Genomic DNA, 21799 nt, shown 5'->3' with positions numbered 1-21799 from the left:
AGCTGAATTTCGTTGAAAAGTTCAAATGTATAGGTCTAGATTGCATATATCCTTTACAACTGCATTTCAGTAGCTATATTTAAACGTTAAGCAGATTTTACCGGATATACTACACAAATCTATTGACAAAAACTGTACAAAAGTCAAATCCTTCACATACATTACAGGATTATTGCACAGATTTACAGGCAAGAGGGCTACATCCACCTACAACAGGCAGTCCGGCTGACAGGAAAGTATTCGTTAGATAGCCCTTTTACCCATGTGTTCCTCTGACTCGGTGCTGCTCTGGCCAGTAATAGCAGAAGGTTATGATGCATGCCAAGAGGGCAAATTGAATAAAGAAACCAATAAAACTTATTTGTTGAATAAAAATGCTTTTGACTCGTGACAGTAAGTGAAAGAAAAGATGTAAAGGCACTGCTCCATGCGGTCAAGTTCACAATTGGAAATAAAGATAATAGAAACTGAATAGAATATAAATTCAATCAGGATACACTGGCTCAGAGCAGATAGATACAAAATTCCACCGCATCTGTCTAAAGTGTGAGTGTGTGAGACAGAGAGAGAGAGAGAGAGAGAGACAGACAGAGAGAGAGAGAGAGAGAGAAATAATCCTGAAAATAAAAGAATCATGGTTCCCCGGTCTACGGGTTTCATTCCCGCTACTCTAAATTAGCTGTTGTCGCGTCTGAGGATCATAAATTCCAGTCTAACCTTATATGAGAGCGCCGTCTTGCAGTCCCCCAGCACTATAACTGGATCACACACACACACACACACACACACACACTCATCCTCTCCTCCACCTCCATGCAGGGAAAAGGTGGGGAAAACATAATTACCATCAAACAACTCCATCTCCATTACTCTACTGGGAGTTTCTACTGCTTTTTATTGCCACCGTGATACATCTCACAGAGGGCTGGTGGAGTGATCCACCTAGATTTATTATTTATTCTTCGCCCACAAATGGGCGTGAAAGACAAAATCAAAATAAAACTCTGCAGAACTACGTGTGCAGAGGGTTGTTTTCAAGAAGGAAGACTTCCATTTGTATAAAGATGTAAGAAGGTAAAAACATTTCAATTAGATTGTTTTTCACACTGCAATACTAAAAATACACTCTTTAAAAAAAAAACACAGATTCTATATGACATCCCTTAAATTAAAGAGGTGAATACCTAAGAAAATTAAATTGTCTCGTCTCCTCAAATGAATGCTTAAAGAAATATGATGGAACCAAATCAACACGTATTCCAAGTGCAGATTAAACAAGTAGAGATTAAGCATTTTAACCGATTAACGCTATCGGTTAAAACGGTTAAAAGAAATGTTAATAATTAACTCAAAAGCTGAGCGGCTCAGAGGAGCAGCTCGTCACATTAAGGAGAACAGCTGGTCCACCTTAACAGCCCACCTTAAGAGGCGGAGCCGGAGTTGCAGGATACAGGAAGTCAGCTCCGGTCTCTCTGGCTCGCTTGAGTGGAGTGGAGGAGTTGTAGTTTCATAGTTTTTATTCACCGACAAATAAACTGTACACACACTGCTACACCTACGTTCACAGCTAGAACGCCACCAACAACCTCACACTCACCAACAACACACACACACGGTCTGTTGGAAACTCACTAAAGTTAAACAGACTACATGTGGTGGCGGCGGCGAGCATGAAGCCTCCGGAAATGCTAGAGCTGCTAACGTAGCACAAATACACTGTTGGACACTCGCTAAAGTTATGCCGGCCAGACAAAATATCGTTACGCTGCGCAGACACACAGCTGACAACCTGCTAAACTAAACTAAATGTGTGGTGGAGACTTTTACTGGGAAAGTGGCTGCATGTCCGCGACACTACACGCAGCATCGTAGCTGCTAAGTTAACGCTCTCAGATGGTGAACTGGAGACTCCCGTCAACCAATATCTGTTGTGCTCCTGCAGCTGGTACACCGCTGCATGCGAGGCACAAATATTGTCGGTTAACGGTTAATAATCGGTTAACGAGGGTCGGTTAAGAAAATGTTTAAAAATGAGCATCCCTAGTCGTCGCTGTGGAAGTTCCTCAGCGTGAGTGACAAAAACAACCGTGTAAATTGTTACCACTATAATAAAGACATGAATGTATATAATTGGGATTTGTTTGTAGTTTGTGATTAGCTGGATTGTGATATTTGCACAATGTTTATTTCAAATGATTTACTCTTTAATCAAACTAATGAAGACTGAATGAAGAAGAATACGCTCTCAAACCACACACGCACAGGAAGAGAACCAAACCTTCATTCGTTAGTTCTCACTGTTTAACACATATAATCAACTCCTGTATTAACACACATTACACATCTGAGGACAGACAGACACACACGCACACACACACACACACATACACAGAGCAGCTACAGAGGCCTCTGGGAGCAGCTCAAAGCAGCAGATCAGAGCCGGTGCTCTACCATCAGACAGGCTGGGTCAGGGGAAGCTCGTTCCTCTGCATCGATCTCCAATGATCTACTTCAGCTGGCCAAGCTGCAGTCGATGGCCGAACAAACAGCTGCTTCCTTCAGAGCATTCTGAGAGGAGCAGACGAAGGAGGCCGAGAGGGAGGAGAGGCAGTGGAGCAGCACTAACACACCTCACAGTTTACAGAAGCTCTACATCTATAACAACAACAACCCCATCCAGCCCAAATACTCTGACTGCAATAGAGCGCTGCAGGGATGGCGTATTTTTGTAGGCCAACCAGGAAGTTAGCATCGCACTGGTTCCCTCCACAAAAAGCCAATGGGATTGTTCCATTGGGTTTTGGATTATTGCAGAAAATAAACTCTGTAGCAAACAAATGTTTATGATACTTACATGTTTTGTTCAGCAAGATAATCTCCACACATGAACACCACTTTTAGGATTTTTGAAACATGAATGCAATCTCCAGAAGTACAAAGCTAACGTTAGGCTACAAACGAAATACACCACGGTCACATGAGTGCTAGTATACACAACGAGATTGTAAAGCAGGACGGGGCGGCGGGATGACGTTTAGTGGTCTCATTTAGCCACTTGTTAGCAACCGCCTTTTTTAAGACAAAAGCTTCAATATTCACCAGTGGGATGTTTACTGCCCTATTTTATATTGTAGAGCAAAACGTTAAAATCCCTTCAGCCTGTGTTAACCACAGACCTGCAAACCTTATAAATATACATCGCTGCATGCTTAACGGGTGAACAGGCTCCATATTTTGCTTTCTTGAAATGCTAAACAAAAACTACAGTTGTTTCTTAAAAAAATAAAATCCCTGATTCTTATAAATCTGGAACTGGTTCTTGTCACTTAACCTGATCCAGAGTCACAGTGGGATATATAACCACCAATTCTCTATATCCTCACAATATTTAATGCCCAAACAACTCAAATGCTGTACTTTTACATGGAAATCCACTGACTGTTATCAACAGGAAACTATTTTTCAAAGTATACTTCAAGTCAGACCAGAGGGCGACAAAACTTTGAGTAGAATCAAGCTACGACTGCAAAAAGCCTTTTTGCTTTTCCTGTAACGCCACGTTTTCGTCTCACACCCTGCATGTTTAAGTTTTGAGCGTGTCAGAGCAGTCAGTCAGTCTGTGCATTGCAACCCTGGACTTTCATCTAGAAATCAGTCAATCAATCTATTGAACTAATGTGCCTAAAAACTGCTATTTCTCTTCTCGACATTCATCACGCTGCCGTCTTTGGACTCCGTTCTCTTCCTCTCTCACACTCTCTCTGCCTCCGTCAACGAGGACAAAAGCCAGCCTTGGAGGGAATATCGAACCTTTCACATGCACTTGCGCACTTTCTTTATTGGAGCCCATTCTGTATGTGAAGCTCACAGCAGCGCAGTAAAAGCCACAACATAAATAGGCCACATTTTCTGAGAGCCGTCTGTCCTTCAAACGGCAGAAACAAAAGATACCGACTGAAACATCATCAAAATGTTTTCACTCACTTAAAAGCTTCTAAACTTCATCTGAAACAAAAACTAACTTTGACAGATTGAAGATGGCACTTTGTATGATAAAATGGCAGACAGAAGATGGAGGAATTACATCTCTTGTTAGGATTTGACCAATACAGGTAATTGAAGACGCGATGGAGCAGTATTTGTGAAGGTAATGATGAAGTCCATTTAACCTCTAGATTCTGATAATGTTGTGACTTTTCTTTCATTTCCCTGTTCTCATGTACAGTCTCAAATGTATAACTTAAATCTCATAACAGTTTGACTAGTGTTACTTTTTCTTCTGAAATTCCAGCTGTATTCTCATAATAGACTTTTTTCTGTAAATATTACAACTATCTGAGAATATATTTTTCATTTTCAACAAGTGGCTGTACTTCTTTAGTTTTACTTTTCTGCCCTCCCTTCCAGAGAGTTTGATGAGCAGGTGTACAGCTCCACGCTCACAAACCAGGCAGGGTGCGCCCAAATACACTGAGCCATTAGCCACTCTGCCCTGCATCGATTCCCCATTATGGACCATATCGCTGTTTTCAGCCTGGCTTAACAAAGTACACACACACACACACACACACACACACACATATATACACACACTTGACGTAGCTGTCCGTGGTGATGGATGGAGGAGTTTGATAGAAAAGCTGACCAAGGTGCCCTCCTGGTGGTGCCAGGTGCTGTATTAGCGGTGACACAGCAGAAAAACAGTGGTGTGTGTGTGTGTGTGTGTGTGTGTTTCAGGGGAATTAGGACACAGCAATCTGCAGTCAGCCTGGTAAAATAGGTGCTAGGTCTGTACCGAAGGCCTTTTTTTTTTAACATTCGAAGCTTAGACTGAGGTTTTCGAATGAAGCTTTGAATGTCTGTCGTCATATTTTATGACGTCATCACCCTAAAAAAAATATATAATCCTAGAACAAAATCCTCAAAAGTGATTCATCTGATTAAATGATTTAGTATTTTCTTATTAAATCAACTCTCTTTAATGAATATAACTCGTCAGTCGCTGCAACATAAATACATGTAGGATGTACTGAGGATGCTCACTGTGTGTGTTTGAGAGAGAGAGAGAGTGAGAGAGTGAGAGAGAGAGAGAGAGATGAAGAGAAGGTGGATCATTTCACGCAATGTTTCTGTTAGTTATTGATAATTTATGGGAACACTGCTTTATCACCTGCCCACCCAAACCTGTGATCATTTCTATTAAGCTTACTCGAACACATGCATAACTACTACGCAGCCACCACAGGAGTCTAATTCTACAAATAGTATAATACAAATAGCATTAGTGTAGCCTGATCTTTACCTGACACTGAAAGAAATACTGGGTTTAAACACAACGAATAGACGTGCAAAAAAAAGAAAAAAAGAAGAAGCTGCACAGCATGTGAATGCTGATTTACGTTTTTTAATGTCAACGTTATGAACGGAGCTTAAACTTAACTTAATCTTTATATTATTAGAGTCATCATATACAGGTACATACATAAAATCTATGCCACCCTTAGGAGCAGGGGGCTGCTGTAGAGCGCCCAGGGAGCAATTTGGGGTTCAGTGTCTTGGAACTTCAGTCCAGCCCTAGTGGGTGCACTACTGGGGCTGTCCAATTACAAATCACACTCACAACTCATAAAACTGACACTTCAGTAGGGGTGTAACTATAATTTTTACAACTATACCATACGATACGATTTCCATGGTTCCGATACGATTCAGGACGATATTTGGCTCATCTAGAGCGATACGATACGATTCAATGATTTGAAATCGATACAGTAACTTTTTTTGCCAAAAATTCAGTCAGTGTGACTGTGAAATAAATATGTGATACTGGACAGAGCAGGTCAGGATTCCTCAGGTTTTCTTGTAAGGGAATCAGGGATAAATTAATTATGGATATAAACAAGTAAACAACCATTAATGGCAAATACATACAGCTTTTATTAGAAAATAATAAAAAGTGCAACTGCAGGACCTGCTGATTCAGTTCTCAAGATACAAGGCAGTGCAATATTTAACAAAAAAATATAATAAACCAACTTCTATTCAAGTTAAATGAACAGTGGTTTAACCTGCTGCTTCTGTCCTCATTTTCAGTATAAACAGTAGAGCAATCATACAGAGATCAACAGCTGATAGTGATCAAACAGCTGATAGTGATCAACAGCTGATAGTGATCAAACAGCTGATAGTGATCAAACAACTGATAGTGATCAAACAGCTGATAGTGATCAAACAGCTTGGGACAGAATCATTCCTATACAAACGCTGTTTAAATAATCTGCTTCTAGTAATCAAGTAGTCCACCTACAGTGTTCATTTGGGGTCTTCTCACACATGAAAACATCTGTAAAAACATTTTAAAGCTATGTCAGACTGACGTTAGTTGAATTTCTGTTTTGTTTTTTACTTTACTCCCATCGTGATAATTCGCCTCGCGGACCGTCTACCTTCCGGCTGGATATGTGAGGCTGATGCTTCGTTCACATACAGTAGATATCATGGCGGGAAAAGGAAAGTCATTTTATCTGAATGAAAAACCGACAGCGCACGGGGAAAGTGCCTGTGGGTGAAGCCGCCCTCGTCTCATGCAGAGTGCTGCTCATCTCCCTCCAGCCGCTGCCGGCTGAGAGAGGAGGAGTCCAGAGCTCCGTTCGTCCGCGTGCACGCCATGGATGAGCGCTCGCGCTGCAGAGGGCAGAGCTGGCGCATGTCTGGAGAACCGGAGTTACGTTTAACATTTCTTTACTAATACAAGTGCTTAAAAACACTTTCAAATAATGCTTGTCGTCCTTAAATACGAGGTGCAAATCCTTAGTATCGATACAATAAATTTTTGAGTTTCAAATCGATTTTATATCCATATACGTCTCCCGTGAAGGACAACTTGCCGAGTACCTATCGATGTAGTTGTATCGTAGGAATATAAATCGATACATCGATGTAGGAGATGAATCATTACACCCCTACACTTCAGCTTTAAAGGTTGACAGTATGTTTAAAACTATGTAAAGAGGATTGAAGAGGATTTTAGCTACACACCGTTAGCAACATGTGCAGAGGTTAGCACAACAATCTGATCGCCGTGTGCGTCAGTCACACTATGGCGAGATCAGATGACCTGCAGGTTCCCTGTCAGCTACAACAGCAACGGAGAGAGAGTTGTGTATAAGACGAGGACGGTGTGTCGGCGTCGCTCCACCGTTGTAGGAGATGTGAATGGAAACACAGCGAACATGCCAACGCACATTTGACAGCATCAACCAGATGTGCTGATCCCCTGGATAATAAATACCTAGAAATATAGCCAAGGTGGAACTAATTGCAACACTCCTCGTAATGCACACGTTTAGCATAAGAGAAGCTTTTCAGTTTTATAGTCTGTTGTGACCTGTTGCCTTTTGGAAAAGTGTTTGTTCAGTGTTCGTAAAGTGTAATACAGAAATGTTTGAAATGTTCCAGTGGGACAAATGCTACCTCAGTCCCCAGCAAAAGGATTGTGTCCGTCTTTGACACTTGCATAAGGACCCGTTTATTTTCATTATCATTTTGAACAGACCGTAGTGCATTTGTTTTTTCCCCGCAGCACCGAACCGTGACTCCTGAACCAATGTATGAACCAAACCATGACTCCTAAACCAAGGTATGAACCGAACCGTGACTCCTAAACCAAGGTATAAACCTGACCATGACTCCTGAACCAAGGTATGAACCTGACCGTGACTCCTGAACCAATGCATGAACCGAACCGTGACTCCTAAACCAAGGTATGAACCGAACCGTGACTCCTAAACCAAGGTATGAACCGAACCGTGACTCCTAAACCAAGGTATGAACCGAACCGTGACTCCTGAACCAAGGTATGAACCTGACCATGACTCCTGAACCAAGGTATGAACCATACTGTGACTCCTAAACCAAGGTATGAACCTAACCGTGACTCCTGAACCAAGGTATTAACCGAACCGTGACTCCTAAACCAAGGTCTGAACCTAACTCTGACCCCTGAACCAAGGTATGCACCGAACCGTGACTCCTAAACCAAGGTATGAACCGAACCGTGACTCCTGAACCAAGATATGAACCGAACCGTGACTCCTGAACCAAGGTATGAACCGAATCGTGACTCCTAAACCAAGGTCTGAACCTAACCGTGACCCCTGAACCAAGGTATGCACTGAGCCGTGACTCCTAAACCAAGGTATGAACCGAACCGTGACTCCTGAACCAAGGTATGAACCAAACCGTGACTCCTGAACCAAGGTATGAACCGAACCGTGACTCCTGAACCAAGGTATGAACTGAACGGTGACTTCTGTGTACCGTTACGCCCCTTGTAGCTAATATCCAAATCTTATGACATCATCACGTATTGTGCGTATTATGCTAAGGCTCCGCTGGTTGTTGCAGCGCTTGGCCGTGCCCCTCTGGAGGCACCTGCTGCGCACACTGGGCTTTTCAGACATGACCGCCACAATAAGATAAAATAAAATAAGTTTAATTAAGAAATAAAATAATGAATTAGAAAGATGTCCAATTCATTTATAAATGCTTTAAAAGCAGGAGATCTTAGAAATCTACATTTGAGTAAATATTTTGCCAGCCAAATCAAATTGTTTACAGGATATTAAACCTTTCAACCTTCGTTTCATTATAATAGCTGACATTTTGAATACTTGACTCCTTTCTTTACTGGGATTGTATGAAGGTGATAAAGTATGTCCATGAATATGGTGGTGTCTCACGTGGGTATAAACAAAGCTTAAGGAAGAAGAAGAAATTGATCCATTTCCCAGTGTGGACTGTACAACAAAAACTCCTAATACACTGATGTGAATGGAACCCTGGTTGTCATATGAATGGCGTTTTCAAAAGTATCCTCAAGTTTACCCACGGTGAAGAAGTGGAAGAGCAGGAGGCGGCAAGTTTGACAAGACTGTGCATGAGGATTGTTCATGTTTCAGGTGAATTCTGTTGAAGATATGACTGGTAGAACATGCTTAGCATACTGACGGACAGTAGAGAAGGGGATTATGCTGCAGGAGTGGTTTGAGAATCCTCTACAGACGCCTGGATTTCTCTCTTTTTTTGCGGTGAAAACTGGGTCAGTGTTGGTATCCACTGGAACTGCTGTGAATCCAGCCTGGCTGTCGTCTTTGGAGAGGCCAAACTTTGACAGCTACCTTTCAACTCTACAGGGGGCGAGTGTCTGATACTCTAAACATAGATTTTGAGAGCAGTGGCACTTTAAGCTAAGGGGTTTACTTTTTTTAAGGTAAAAGTTTCTCACTCTGAAACAATAAAAAATACATCAGTAACTTCATGGTTAAATAAGAAACATTTTTACAAAAAATTTGTACAGTGGAAACCGCTGACAGTGATCACGGTTACAGTGATCAACCAAAGCGTGGCAGCTCATGCAGCTCATGCAGACCGGCGCCGTGTCCCTCCACACCGCTACCGTGTGAGAGAACGAGGAGCCCCGGCGAAGAGGCGCCGTTCTGCATGCAAGCTTGCGCTGCAGAGCCGGCGAAAAACGGCAATGTCTCACCGTCGGTGAGGGAAAAGGCAGAAGAATTGGCAACGAGCCAGTAAATAGCGAAGCGGTCCGTTTCATTAATTTGTGTTCATGTAATACATGTACAAATGTCAATTAGATGGTAATCTGCAAGATAAATGATGCACAACAAAGATTCGGTTATAATAATCATCCGCCTATAGTGATCGATATGACCCGGACACACGTGATCACTGTGCTTCGTCAACATCAAACCACTTATGTTTCTTGTTGCATCTCTTTTCCACTTTTGTTGTGCATAGGCCAGACTATTGAGAGAAAAGTGGAGGTGTGTCCACATAGAACACAAAGTCAATGTTCTCCTCGACCATTGGATTTCCTTTCCTTGTTTGATCGCCCCTAACAGCCAATCAGAGACATTAGTTGTAACTAGCTAGCATCATGCACACCAATTTGGTCTGTTTGAGTGTGTGTTTGCATGACAGTTCAGCTTCTGACTCGCAAGGTACTCCAGTTCTTCTGGTAATTTCCTCCAGTGTCTTTTATTTTACTCTCATCTCCCTATGTTCATGAACAAAGTGCCCTAAACCTGCATTCTCCCTACCAGCCAGCAGGGGGCGACTCCTCTGGTTGTATAGAAGTCTATGAGATAATGAGTCTACTTCTCACTTGATTTATTACCTCAAAACATTATAAACATGAGTTTATGGTCTCAATCACTAGTTTCAAGTCTTCTTCACTACAGCATGATGTTCATTTAGTAAATGATGGTCCCATTTAGTCAGATAGACCATAAAGCAGCTACCTTGTGATTGACAGGTCGCTACCACAGCGTTGTTCAGTTGTAATAAAAGACACGGTTCATGTCCACCAGATCCGGCGGGGACGCGCTGCTCCATTCAACTGGCCGTTCAAGCGGTGAAGTACCCGTCATCGTTGAATGAACATGATTGGTCCCTGGTTTTCTGATTGCCATTTCAAACGGGAAACAACGTGGCGGCCTGCTCGTAAACTTTCTGTTATTCCGTTTAAACAATCCACTAAAATCTACTTCTTCGCAATAAGGGATGCCCCTGTTGAATCTCACTTCAATTTAGAACTAGATCGCCTAGTTTGACGGCTTGGTTCAAGTTTCGGGAGCCGGACGCGTCACGCTGTACGTGCTCATTTTCATAAAGTTGAGAATTTTCAACTTTATGCAAATACAGACCCCCTCCAACTCGCCGCAACACTCCCACCATGCACTTGGCGACTGCTTCTCCTGCTTTCCATAGGAAATGAATGGAAAGCGTTGAGACACCCTCCTCCGTCACCGGATCTGGTGGAAATGCGCTGTAAGGATTCGGCTGGTCACTTTTATTGACAAGTACATTACAAAGAGCAAAATTAGCATCGCAATTAATATCACAATTAACGTGAATTACGGATGCACCTTCCTTACCAAGCTAGCTAGCTAGTGCTAAATTTAGCTGCTAACAGTACCTGGCCCCACTGGGCCTCGCTCTTCCCCAGCTCCACCCTCTCGCCCAAATATGGTCAATCCTGGTTCCAAGAAACCAAGATGGCAATGACCAAAACGCCAAACTCAAGGCTTCAAAACGGCAGTCCACAAACCAATGGGTGACGTCACGGTGACTACGTCCACTTCTTATATACAGTCTATGATCTAAACACATTTCTTTACCTCAATACATGTCTCCCAGGGAGAATTTGTCCACTTGCGTCTTTCCATTTTCTTTATATTCAATTGCAATGCCTCTAATATTTGCTTTGCATTCAGTCTTTTAGGCATTGGGCTCCTACTGTTAAATTTCAGGAGGGTGTTTTGTCTCTGCTGATCAAAAGGCAAATACAAATGAGTGACGCATAGACAAAAGAATCCAAATGTCTTAAAACGTGTGTGGCGGGTGGCACTTATTGATTTATGCACTCAGTGAGAGGGAATGTCAGTCAGTATGTGTGTGAAACATGACTACATTAGAGGGACAAAAATGCTTCAGCTCTCGTCTGGAGGGTCTAAAGATGAAACACTTGCTTCTGGGACAGAAACCACACACACAAACACAGCCCAGTGCTACCACCCACAGCATGGGGCCAGAGGGAGAGGTCAAAGGTTTACTGAGTCAGGGTGTTAGGTCAGAAGGGTTAAACTGGACACTTTAGCACAGCAGTTGTGGGTCAACAGGGGAGGGGGCGGGAGTCATTGTGTGGTCCAGTTACTGGTTATGCGTGCAACATGTCTCGTGCCCCTGCTCACGAGACAGCTTGTGCATGTCAGCTTTGTGTGAGTGTGAAAAACATGCGTGCATCCGGCAGAGTGCGGATGAATGTGTGTCTTAAGCGGCTTAATACCTAGCCAGTCGTTGAACTTCTTAACCTCGGAGGGCAGGCCCAGCTCGGTGAAGTCACCCATGTGCAGCAGCACGTCGCCGTAGGGCATCTGGATGCCGTCTGTACGCGAGTGTGTGTCGGACACACACACAAACCTGGTGTGTCCTGATGGCTTGGGAGTGTCATAAGGAATGGGGTCCACCCTGAAAAGACAGACACAGAGAGACAGTGAGCCCTAAAGAATATGTAATAATAAAATGTCACATTATTAACCTCCATAATGATACAGTTACCAAAGTAATTCATCAGTGGTGGCTTTTCAATTCGGATAGATTTATTTTGATTTATTAGAAATGTTCGTTCTTTGTTGCATGGCGTCTCCCCCTCTCTCCCCCCACGTTGCTTTCAATAAAGGTTACAAAACACACACTGAAAAGAAAACTGTAATAAAACAGTAAATTATGCATCGCTGGGTCGAGATTTATAATGTCAGTAACTCTGTTTTCTCAATTCAGTTTGTGGTCCAGCCCTTATTCAGATTGTGTGTGTGTGTTGATGGTGTGGGTCGCCCCTCTTCTTTCCTTTCCAGGGCTCCCTCCTCAGAAACACATGTGCTATTGTTCATTCTTTGTACAGTATTTAACAACAGCTTCTTCCACATACCAAAATAATCAATGACTTGCATCTCTTTTATTGTGCTGAATTAGGGCTGCAACTAACGATTATATTAATTATCAATTCATCTGCCAATTATGTTCTATATTAATTGATTAACTGTTTGGTCTGAAAAATGTCAGAAAATAGTCATAAATGTCCATCCCAGTGTCTCAAAGTTCAAGGTGATGTCTTTAAATGTCTTGTTTTGTCAGTCCCAAACCCAAAGATATTCAGTTTAAAAATGATATAAAACAGAAAAGCAGGACATTTCCGTATTTGAGAGGCTGAAAACAGCATTTTTCGGCCATTTTTGCATGACAAATTACTTAAACAATTAGCAAAAAAGTTGGCGATTATTTTTCTGTCCATCGCTTAGTTGACTAATCGTTGCAGCTCTATGTTGAATTAACTATCAGTGCTTCATTTTGTTATGCTCTATAAAAAAAAAAGAAGAAAAAAAAAAAGGTGTGCACGATCCAGAAGCATATTTTTAGGAGATGTATGCTAATTTCATACCAGATAGCAGAAGGGGCACAGCTGAAAACTGGAACCTTAAAAAGATCATTTGTTGTGCAAAATAAATTACACGGTCCACAGAATAATGCACGCAGCGGAGCAAAATGCATCTCAAAGAAAAGAGGAGACATTATAACAGTGAAAAATGTGTGGTTTTGGCTGGAAAACAACCGACGCTCGGGTTGATTTGTGCACACAAGGAGGGCAATGGCTGTTTTGTGGCATCAGATTGGCTAAAGAGACAGTGAATTAAGGCATGCCATGTGCTTTCTATCCATTATCTAAAGAAAAAAACACTTAGACCCAAGTCTGGCTGGAGAAAAAAAAGCCTTTTATTCAGCCTTTTTGTTCGATGTAAGCACGTCTGTTAAAAAGGAAGAAAAACCTGTACTTTCTTCTGACTGAAAGGAAAGAGGGGGAAAAAATCATCTTGTCTGTAATTGAAGTCTACAATGTGCAATCCTCCAGCACTCTGCCACTAGACCATTATTTCATTAGAAGGGATGTCACTCTGTCGAAAACATCAGACACATAATCAACGCTGCAATCTCCAACCTGACAAGCACACACACACACACAGAGTTAACTCGCATGTGTGCACAAACATGGAGCATGAAAACAGCCGCAGAAGCAGATGAAATCAAAAGGTTTCAGACCGGAGAAGACGTCATTAACAGAGATGGAGAAAATGGGCACTTCGGCACAAAAGAAAATCTTATTGGGGGGGAAGCAACATTTGTGGAGTCTCATTTAGGAAGCAATTTTCCTGTTTTCCCATTTCTGTGGCATGTTGAGTAGAATATTAGATATGGAAAAGGTTCACAAACAACCTGGAATATGTTGTTGATCTGTTTTTGAGTTGAACAGTCATCTGCAAGGTCGTGTTAACGGTGGAACAACAGTGGACAATCTGGTCACCGTCTGTAATGTGTAGCCACTGTATAGGCTGGCCCACAATGAAAGATTTTTCAAATCTTATCAGATATTGAAAATGTGAGAGAGCCCACACATAACGACTTGTTATGTTAAATTTAACATTTTGGTTCTTGTAGTGTGTGGAGAGCAACGGTTTTGCTAAAACAGCACACCATACACTAACAGATTCATTTATGAACAACAAGAGTCCGGACGGAAATCTCGCTAAATCTCTCTCGATCAAATGTGAACAAACATGGAAGATGATGGGCAGGAATAATTAATGATGTTAGCTTTTGCACTAATTTGTAATGAAAATTCACAAAGAAAAAATATGCATGAAATCATTTTGACATGTTAAATAACACTCGCAAATCAAAGTTGGTCTTCCATTTCCGGGTCCATCATGATGCTACTTTATGTTTCGCATTTTGCATTAGCCGTGGCCGCCATGATTGCGGTTATTGTCCCTCCTTCTTCAGTCAGTTGGGCTGTCATTCTTTCCCACATGATTGCGTCATCAGCTGTCCTCGGGGTTCCCCACACACAACAGGTCGTAAATATTGACGATAGGATGGACTTCCGAGCCGATCTGGAGGGAGCTCGGAGTAGAGACGCTGCTACTTCACCTCTAAAGGGACCAGCTGAGTTGGTTCGGGCATCTGATCAGGATGCCTCCTGGACACCTCCCTTTGGAGTTTTTCTGGGCACGTCCAACTGGTAAGACAACCCGGGGTAGACCCAGAACACGCTGGAGAAGTGATATATCTCTTCTGGCCTGGGAACGCCTCGGGCTCCCCCAGGAAGAGCTGGAAAATGTTGCTGGGGAGAGGGACGTCTGGAATTCCCTGCTTAGCCCGCTGCCCCCGCGACACGGCCCCGGATAAGCAGAAGAAAATGGATGGATGGATGGATGGATGGATACCTCCATGCTAAAAGCATAGCAAAGTCAAACTGCTGTTGTCTCACTGTATATGTCATCGTATCGCACAATTCTTTTGTGTTACTTGTCTTTAGTTTAACCACCATTTGTAGTCACCATCTGTGATCAGGAGCAGCAGCTGCATACTTGCTGCATCTCTTGTTCCCCACCAGTGTTTTGTGTATGCCTCTGCAAAACTGGATGAATAAGAAGCTGCAAGGAAGAAGAGGCTGCTGAAAATCTTTACTCTGACATGCTAACAGATAACAGGAGGGCCTGAAAAAATGCAGCACCCTCATTCATTTCAATGAGTTAAAAAAAATGCAGTCATCCAGCTAAAAGATTAAATTCAAACTTTTGTCGCAACAAAATGTGACGTCATCCAGCGTTGGCCAATCACATATGTGTAATTGCAAAGTCTTGGTAGATTTGTTGATGTGAACTAGAGCTGCAATGACTAATCGATTTAAATATGAAATTAATCTCATTATTTTGATAATCGATTGAGTAATTTCTAAAAAAAAGTCTAAATTCGGATTGCAGCTTCTTAAATGTGAATATTTTAGTTAGTTGCAACCCTAATGTGAACGCTGACATATTTCTACAGCTTATCTTGCAATCATTGCAACGAAACATTAAATAATTGCTGCCATGATAGCTTTCCAGAAAATGTTTTTACATATCATGTTTTGGCGTCTAATAAGCCTCCAAACTCATGGATCTGTAACTCAAACTAGACATACCGAATCGTATCTTATCATTTTACCAGAATCTAGTATTTAGTCTGCTACTTGTATTTTCTCATTTGTAGCCTGCAGTGGGTCGCTCCTTTAAACCTTCACAACTTCAGCTGGAAGAGACACTGGAACAGAGAGAGCTTCTCAGTGACCCGAGCAGGCCTGGACTCCATATTAAACACACTGGACAAAATGGATCACTATGTACAGAGATAATGCTATTTACTACTGACCGTGTGCAGTAAATAATGCTCCTATATACCCACAAACACTATACATTGCAGTGAAGCTGGTGATTAGATGTGGTGCTCTGTGGTGCCTGGACGTCATGCAGCTTTACAGGATTCGACAGTTCTCGTCATGGAGGAAGGACGAACGCAGAACCACATGGGATGACAAAACACACACATGTATATATGCACACACACAAGCGTGCATATTAAGACAAAGCAAGGAGAAAAACAACCTCCATCTCCTCCCCTTTCCTTTGAGATTTAATCCACCCTGAGAATGTAAGTAAATACCAGCAGCCCCTATCAATTAAGAGCCGGCCCGGGCCAAGAAACCTTCATGATAGTGCTGCATGGCTCTCACACACACACACAAAGAGAGAGGGCCCCTGTCTTTCCTGTTAACGTATGACTGTATAACAATCCAGAGGTTCATTAGTAATGTATACAGGAGTTCAGGAGTTCAGCAGCGCAGCAAAGGCCTCTGATCTATTGTAAACGGAGACAGTGAAAATGAAAAAGTCTAGTTGCGCTCCGGCAGCAGGTAAAAGAATATTCTCCAGTGACAGACTGAACTGTGTTAGCATGAAGGTTCGTGTTAACATGTCTGAGCTGCGGCGTGACATCAGAGGGAAGACTGCGGAGGGAAAAAAGCGGGGGAGAAAGAGAAATGCTAATTCGCTCGAGGAGGGCAGGAGCACACTCTCAAATCCGCCATGACATCCGAGCTGACACAAAACCGAGGTCTGTGGCTGCAGAAATATCTGCTCGATGAAGAAACGTCTGTGATCCTTCAGCAGAGAAACCTCGCTGCATTATGACTTCTCCTCACCTTCAGCTGCAACATTTATCCTTCTCCATTTTAGGAAATAAAACTAGATCATTGCACTTCTGCGCCTTAACATTTTCACTTTAGTGCAGCGTTTCTTGAGCTAACAAGAGCCAGACAATTCTGTTCTTATTCTTACTGTCATACTCGTGTTGTGTTCTTAATTACAACATTCACAGATGACAGTAGAATCAATTTGTTCTTTTTCACTTTGCTTATTCTGTTTATCTCAAAGAAGTCTCTATGCTGTTTTCACATCTGAAGTTGTGGTTTATTCACATTACATACTGCCTCACATTCAAATGTTACTGGGCAAATTCAACAAGGACTTTCATATGAATTAAAAATTAAATACTTCAATTCGATTAAAAGGGACTGTACGTAAGTTTTTACACGTAGCAACGTTTTTTTTTTTTTAATGGTCTTTTATTAGACCTTTCATGACTTTCTGGGTTTCCTCGATCAGCCTGTAGACTGCTTTTAATGTGAAGAATGTGGGATGTTTTTTCATGGAAAATCCAACGGATGCGACGACATGCACGCTCGCGAGTGCCTTTACCCTCTTCAGCTCCGCTACAGGGCTAACAGTGTGCAACCATAGCTAACGTTCGGTTAGAAATGGAGTCCACTAACGCCATCAAATGACCAGCCCCCCCCCACCACAACTCAGACTCCAACACAAACGCCACAGAAGCAAAAAAAAAACAAGTGAAGCCCGTCTAGCAAAACAGGAATGTGACCGACGTTGGGAGGGGGGGAAACTAGGATCAACTTTGATTCAAAATTGACCTGTAAGCTTACATTACTGCCAAGCATGTGAAATACGTATATAGTGATATGGTGGTTTTAGCTGTCAGTCATATTCAGTCTTGTGTGTGGCGCCTCACTGTGTTGACCGATGCTCGTTCGTGTCTTTGTAGTGCAAGCACAAGCGCGAGCAACAGGACGCTGACTGTCGTTGAATTAATAGCCACAGGTGTGACTGTTAACAGGTAATTTCAGATTCTTACATCTAGCCCCTTTAAGTAATCATTAAAAAATAACCTGTAGCCTCCATCAATCACATAAACAGCACATCTACATACAGTATCAATGCTAAAATAAGACAGACAAGCCGATATGCTTGCAGATCAGAAAGTATTCAATCTACATGTGAAACACACAGTTATTGGTCACATGTGTGATATAGAAGAGAATAACAGTGAGTAAGTAGAAGTATAAATCAACGTGGGAGAGGCAGATGGAGGGAAGCTCTCTGATGTCTGTAGGAGGATATTCAGTTTGACTGAGCACACTTGGCTCCATGGCCTTTTAGAAAAACACACAAGCAAACAGGGTCAAAGTTCAGGCCGAGCTTGCTTCTTCAAACGTGACACTTAACTCGCAGCAGATAAGAAGGTCGCGCTCTGTGTCACTCTCCCGACTCGTCCAGCTCTTTAAGGATGCCACATAATCATTGTGATTGATTGCAACACTTCCTCCCGAGTCGTCGCGCCGTCCAAAAACAGACCGTGGCGGTTTGCTGCGCCGCCAAAAAACTGTCAGAGCTCTTATCATAAATTTTAGTATTAGTTCCATTTAAACCCTGCTATCCATCAGTACAGGAGATAAACTCATGTATACCTTTAATGTAGAAAAGAAAGACCTGACAAAAGGAATCATTGCAGAACAGTAATCTCTCAATGATTTCAACTGTCAAATCCACCATTTGATTAAAGAAGGGAAGATGAGGCTGGACCACTGTCTTTCCTCTCTTAGGGTGGAACACCTCTTTGTCAACCATCATCATCAACTCACTGAGCTCTTAGAATTCAAACTTTTAGCTTTTAAGTGATGTGTTTGGGCATGCTGGGTAGGGATGTGACCGTGAGGACATTTTCCCAGCGGTTAATAAACTTGTGACAACACCGGTGTTACCGATTACACCGGACAATTTACAAGAAAAGATGACGGTCAATATGTGTAGCGCGCTGACTCTGATCTTTACCGCCGGGTGGCGGTCTGTCTGGCCTCTCCGGTCCAGCTTTTGCTGCGGGGCTGCAGGGGTCTAACGTTACCTGGCACCGCTGTGCCGTGCACACCGGCTGTGAATGCTCCGTCGTCCTCGCAGCGATTAACTAATTAACATTATGGTTCCCTTATAGCACTGGGTTTAAATCTGAAATATTGCCAAATAGGCGATTTTGCTTTTCGCTTTGACACCGAATCCTCCGCCATCGTCTCGTCTGTCAACTCTCTCTCGTCCCGTGTGTGAAATCTGACTCCTGCTATTCTGAGCTGAGACTCCGTACGGAGCAGACACTTTCACTGTCAGTTTTGTATTGATCACACGGCGCTGATACGTGAAAATGAACTAAAGGGGTTTTATTTCTGTAAAAAAATGAGGTTGCCATTACTGCAGTGGCATCTCCCTACAATATGCACACTTTTGTATGCAAGCTGTCCTACCAAGTGTACAATTTTCTACTTTTACCTTTACTTTCATTAGGGCTGTAAATATCTGTTTAAAATGAACCTTAAAGGGAGATTTGTCAAGTGTTGAATACTCTTATCAACATGGGAGTGGGCAAATATGCTGCTTTATGCAAACATATGTATACTGTATATTTATTACTGGAAATCAATGAACAACACAAAACAATGACAGATATTGTCCAGAAACCCTCACAGGTACTGCATTTAGCATAAAACAATATGATCCAATCATAACATGGCAAACTGCAGCCCAACAGGCAACAACAGCTGTCAGTGTGTCAGTGTGCTGACTTGACTATGACTTGCCCCAAACTGCATGTGATTATCATAAAGTGGGCATGTCTGTAAAGGGGAGACTCGTGGGTACCCATAGAACCCATTTACATTCACCTATCTGGAGGTCAAAGGTCAAGGGACCCCTTTGAAAATGGACATGACAGTTTTTCCTCGCCAATATTTAGTGCAAGTATGGAGCGTTATTTAACCTCCTTCTTGACAAGCTAGTATGACATGGTTGGTACCGATGGATTCATCAGGTTTTTTAGTTTACTATGATACCAGTATCTTCTCTCTAGCTTTAAAACTGAGCCGCAACAACCTAAAAATCGCAAGTTGCGCTAATGCTTTAAAGAAATTAGTGGCATTAAAACAAATGTACGTTAACGCGTTATTATCGCGTTAACTTTGACAGCCCTAGTTTTTATGTAACTTTTTTTTGACAAAGATGTCTACGAGTCTGGGAAGAACCTGAGCTACTCTTAGCTGCCTAACGATAGCCTGAGATGGTGAAACAAACACGAACAGAACATGTAGGTGTTCTCGTAAAAGCCTTCAATTTGACTTTAATCCATTTTAAATAGTTACTCATCTCAGCTGCTACATCACAGAACACACAAAGCGGTCGCCAGAGTCATCTATAGTTGGGCAAAACGCCAAGCGGACAAAGCTCGTTCTAAAACAAGAGTGAATCAGGGGTTGTCTTTCACCCGCTGGCGAGCACCGTAACCCTCGTTGAGCCGGGGAGGAGGGGCCAACTTTGAATGTTCTGTTTACAAACTGCAGCCAACAAATCCTGCTCACCGTGCCTTTAATTCATTGGAACAAAAAGAGCCTTGCCTAAATAATGGAAAACAGTCAAACCGTATTACTTGAAGAGTAACATAGTATATTAAAGGTCCCATATCGTGCTCATTTTCAGGTTCATACTTGTATTTTGTGTTTCTACTAGAACATGTTTACATCCTGTAATGTTAAAAAAAAAAAAAAATTCCTCATCCTGTCTGCCTGAATATACCTGTATTTACCCTCTGTCTGACACGCTCCGTTTTAGTGCATTTCAATAGAATTGCAACGGAATTGTGTTGTTAGGCAACAGTTTGGGTCAATGTTTACTTCCTGTCCGTTGATGTTATTTACACACACTGCAAAAGGAAATAAACTGGGACACATTTAGAATGTGTACGTTTAAAACCGTGTAATGGTCTAAATATTGTATATTTGTGACATCACAAATGGACAGAAATCCTAACGGCTTGTTTCAAACGTGTAATTTCTGAATACGTGCTGTGTGTATTTCTCCGTATATTGAGCGTTTTGATAGTTTAACAGTATTTATATATCACTTAAACCTGCTTTGTAATGTAAAAGATCTGAAAATCGCACTTTTTACAATATGGGACCTTTAAGTCTGGGTTGAATATTCTGATGCCGTTGGCGTTAGCAGCCTCCCCCAGCCCTGGCAGGGTTAATGGGGTCAATGACCTCTGAGCTGCCCACTTGTCTCAGACAGAAACACGTCAATCACAGTCCGGCCCGGGTCTCTGTCCATTTTATACCTGCTGCCGAAGGATTAGCCTCCAACTCCTCCTCTCTTCTTCATTGTTAATGGAGTCATCCTGCTAATGATTTCTCATCAATAAAAAGGCCACCAAAAACCCCCAGAGGTCAAAGGTGAAACGTGGAAATAGACTGCTAATCAACTAAAGCTGACCTGTTCATACACGACAAACAGGATCAAGACTTGTACTCGAGCTCGAATCAACAGGCAGTGATTCTTTTGTGTGTAATTGAATTCACTCATCGTAAATTGACAAATTCACACATCACATGCAGCAGGATTAGTCATCCTCAAAATACCATCATGCATTCCTGTTCACTTTGAAATAAATGCCAGCTGATGACATTGAATATTTGTAAAAAACAAAATATATAAACTGCCCTCTGCACAGGTTTGACTGGATGGGAGCTTCAAATCATGAGCAAACAGAATTTCCAACTTGCTTCCTGAATTTGAAAAACATTTATAACGAAACTTCTGGTAGCATGATGTTACCACTAAAAATATGTTTTTAATGCTTGAAACAATTTGTCAATTAATTAAATTTAATTTTATATAGCGTCAAATCATAACAGAAGTTATCTAAAGACGCCTTTTTTAAAGAGCAGGTCTAGACCGTACTCTATACTCATACTAATCTAGAATTAGTTGATTAACAGCAATCGTTGGATTCTTTAAGTCATTCATCCAGTTGCTCAAATGACGATTATTTGCAGATTTTTTTTGTATTCTTCTTCTTATTATTTATATCAGTAGTTTTTTTTACTTTTTCTGACAAGACAGATGAATCTATAATGCAAAACTAATCTGTTGCAGAAAAACTAATATAACTGTGA

General features: G+C 41.9%; 1 protein-coding gene across 4 annotated transcripts in view; it reads right to left on the bottom strand.

Annotated features, from left to right (window-relative positions):
• mpped2a (metallophosphoesterase domain containing 2a) overlaps positions 1-21799 on the bottom strand; it is a 109684-nt gene that overhangs the window by 63064 nt on the left and 24821 nt on the right. For all 4 annotated transcript variants that reach the window (XM_074624802.1, XM_074624791.1, XM_074624813.1 and 1 more), the window contains one exon: positions 11867-12048. In XM_074624802.1, coding sequence (XP_074480903.1) covers positions 11867-12048 — 182 coding nt within the window. The remainder of the gene's footprint in view (positions 1-11866; positions 12049-21799) is intronic.

The sequence above is a fragment of the Sebastes fasciatus genome, chromosome 2 (genome assembly GCF_043250625.1).
Source record: "Sebastes fasciatus isolate fSebFas1 chromosome 2, fSebFas1.pri, whole genome shotgun sequence".
Taxonomy (NCBI): Eukaryota; Metazoa; Chordata; class Actinopteri; order Perciformes; family Sebastidae; genus Sebastes; species Sebastes fasciatus.
The sequence above is the reverse complement of the archived record's forward strand: the minus strand, read 5'-3'. Positions and strand labels throughout refer to the sequence as shown.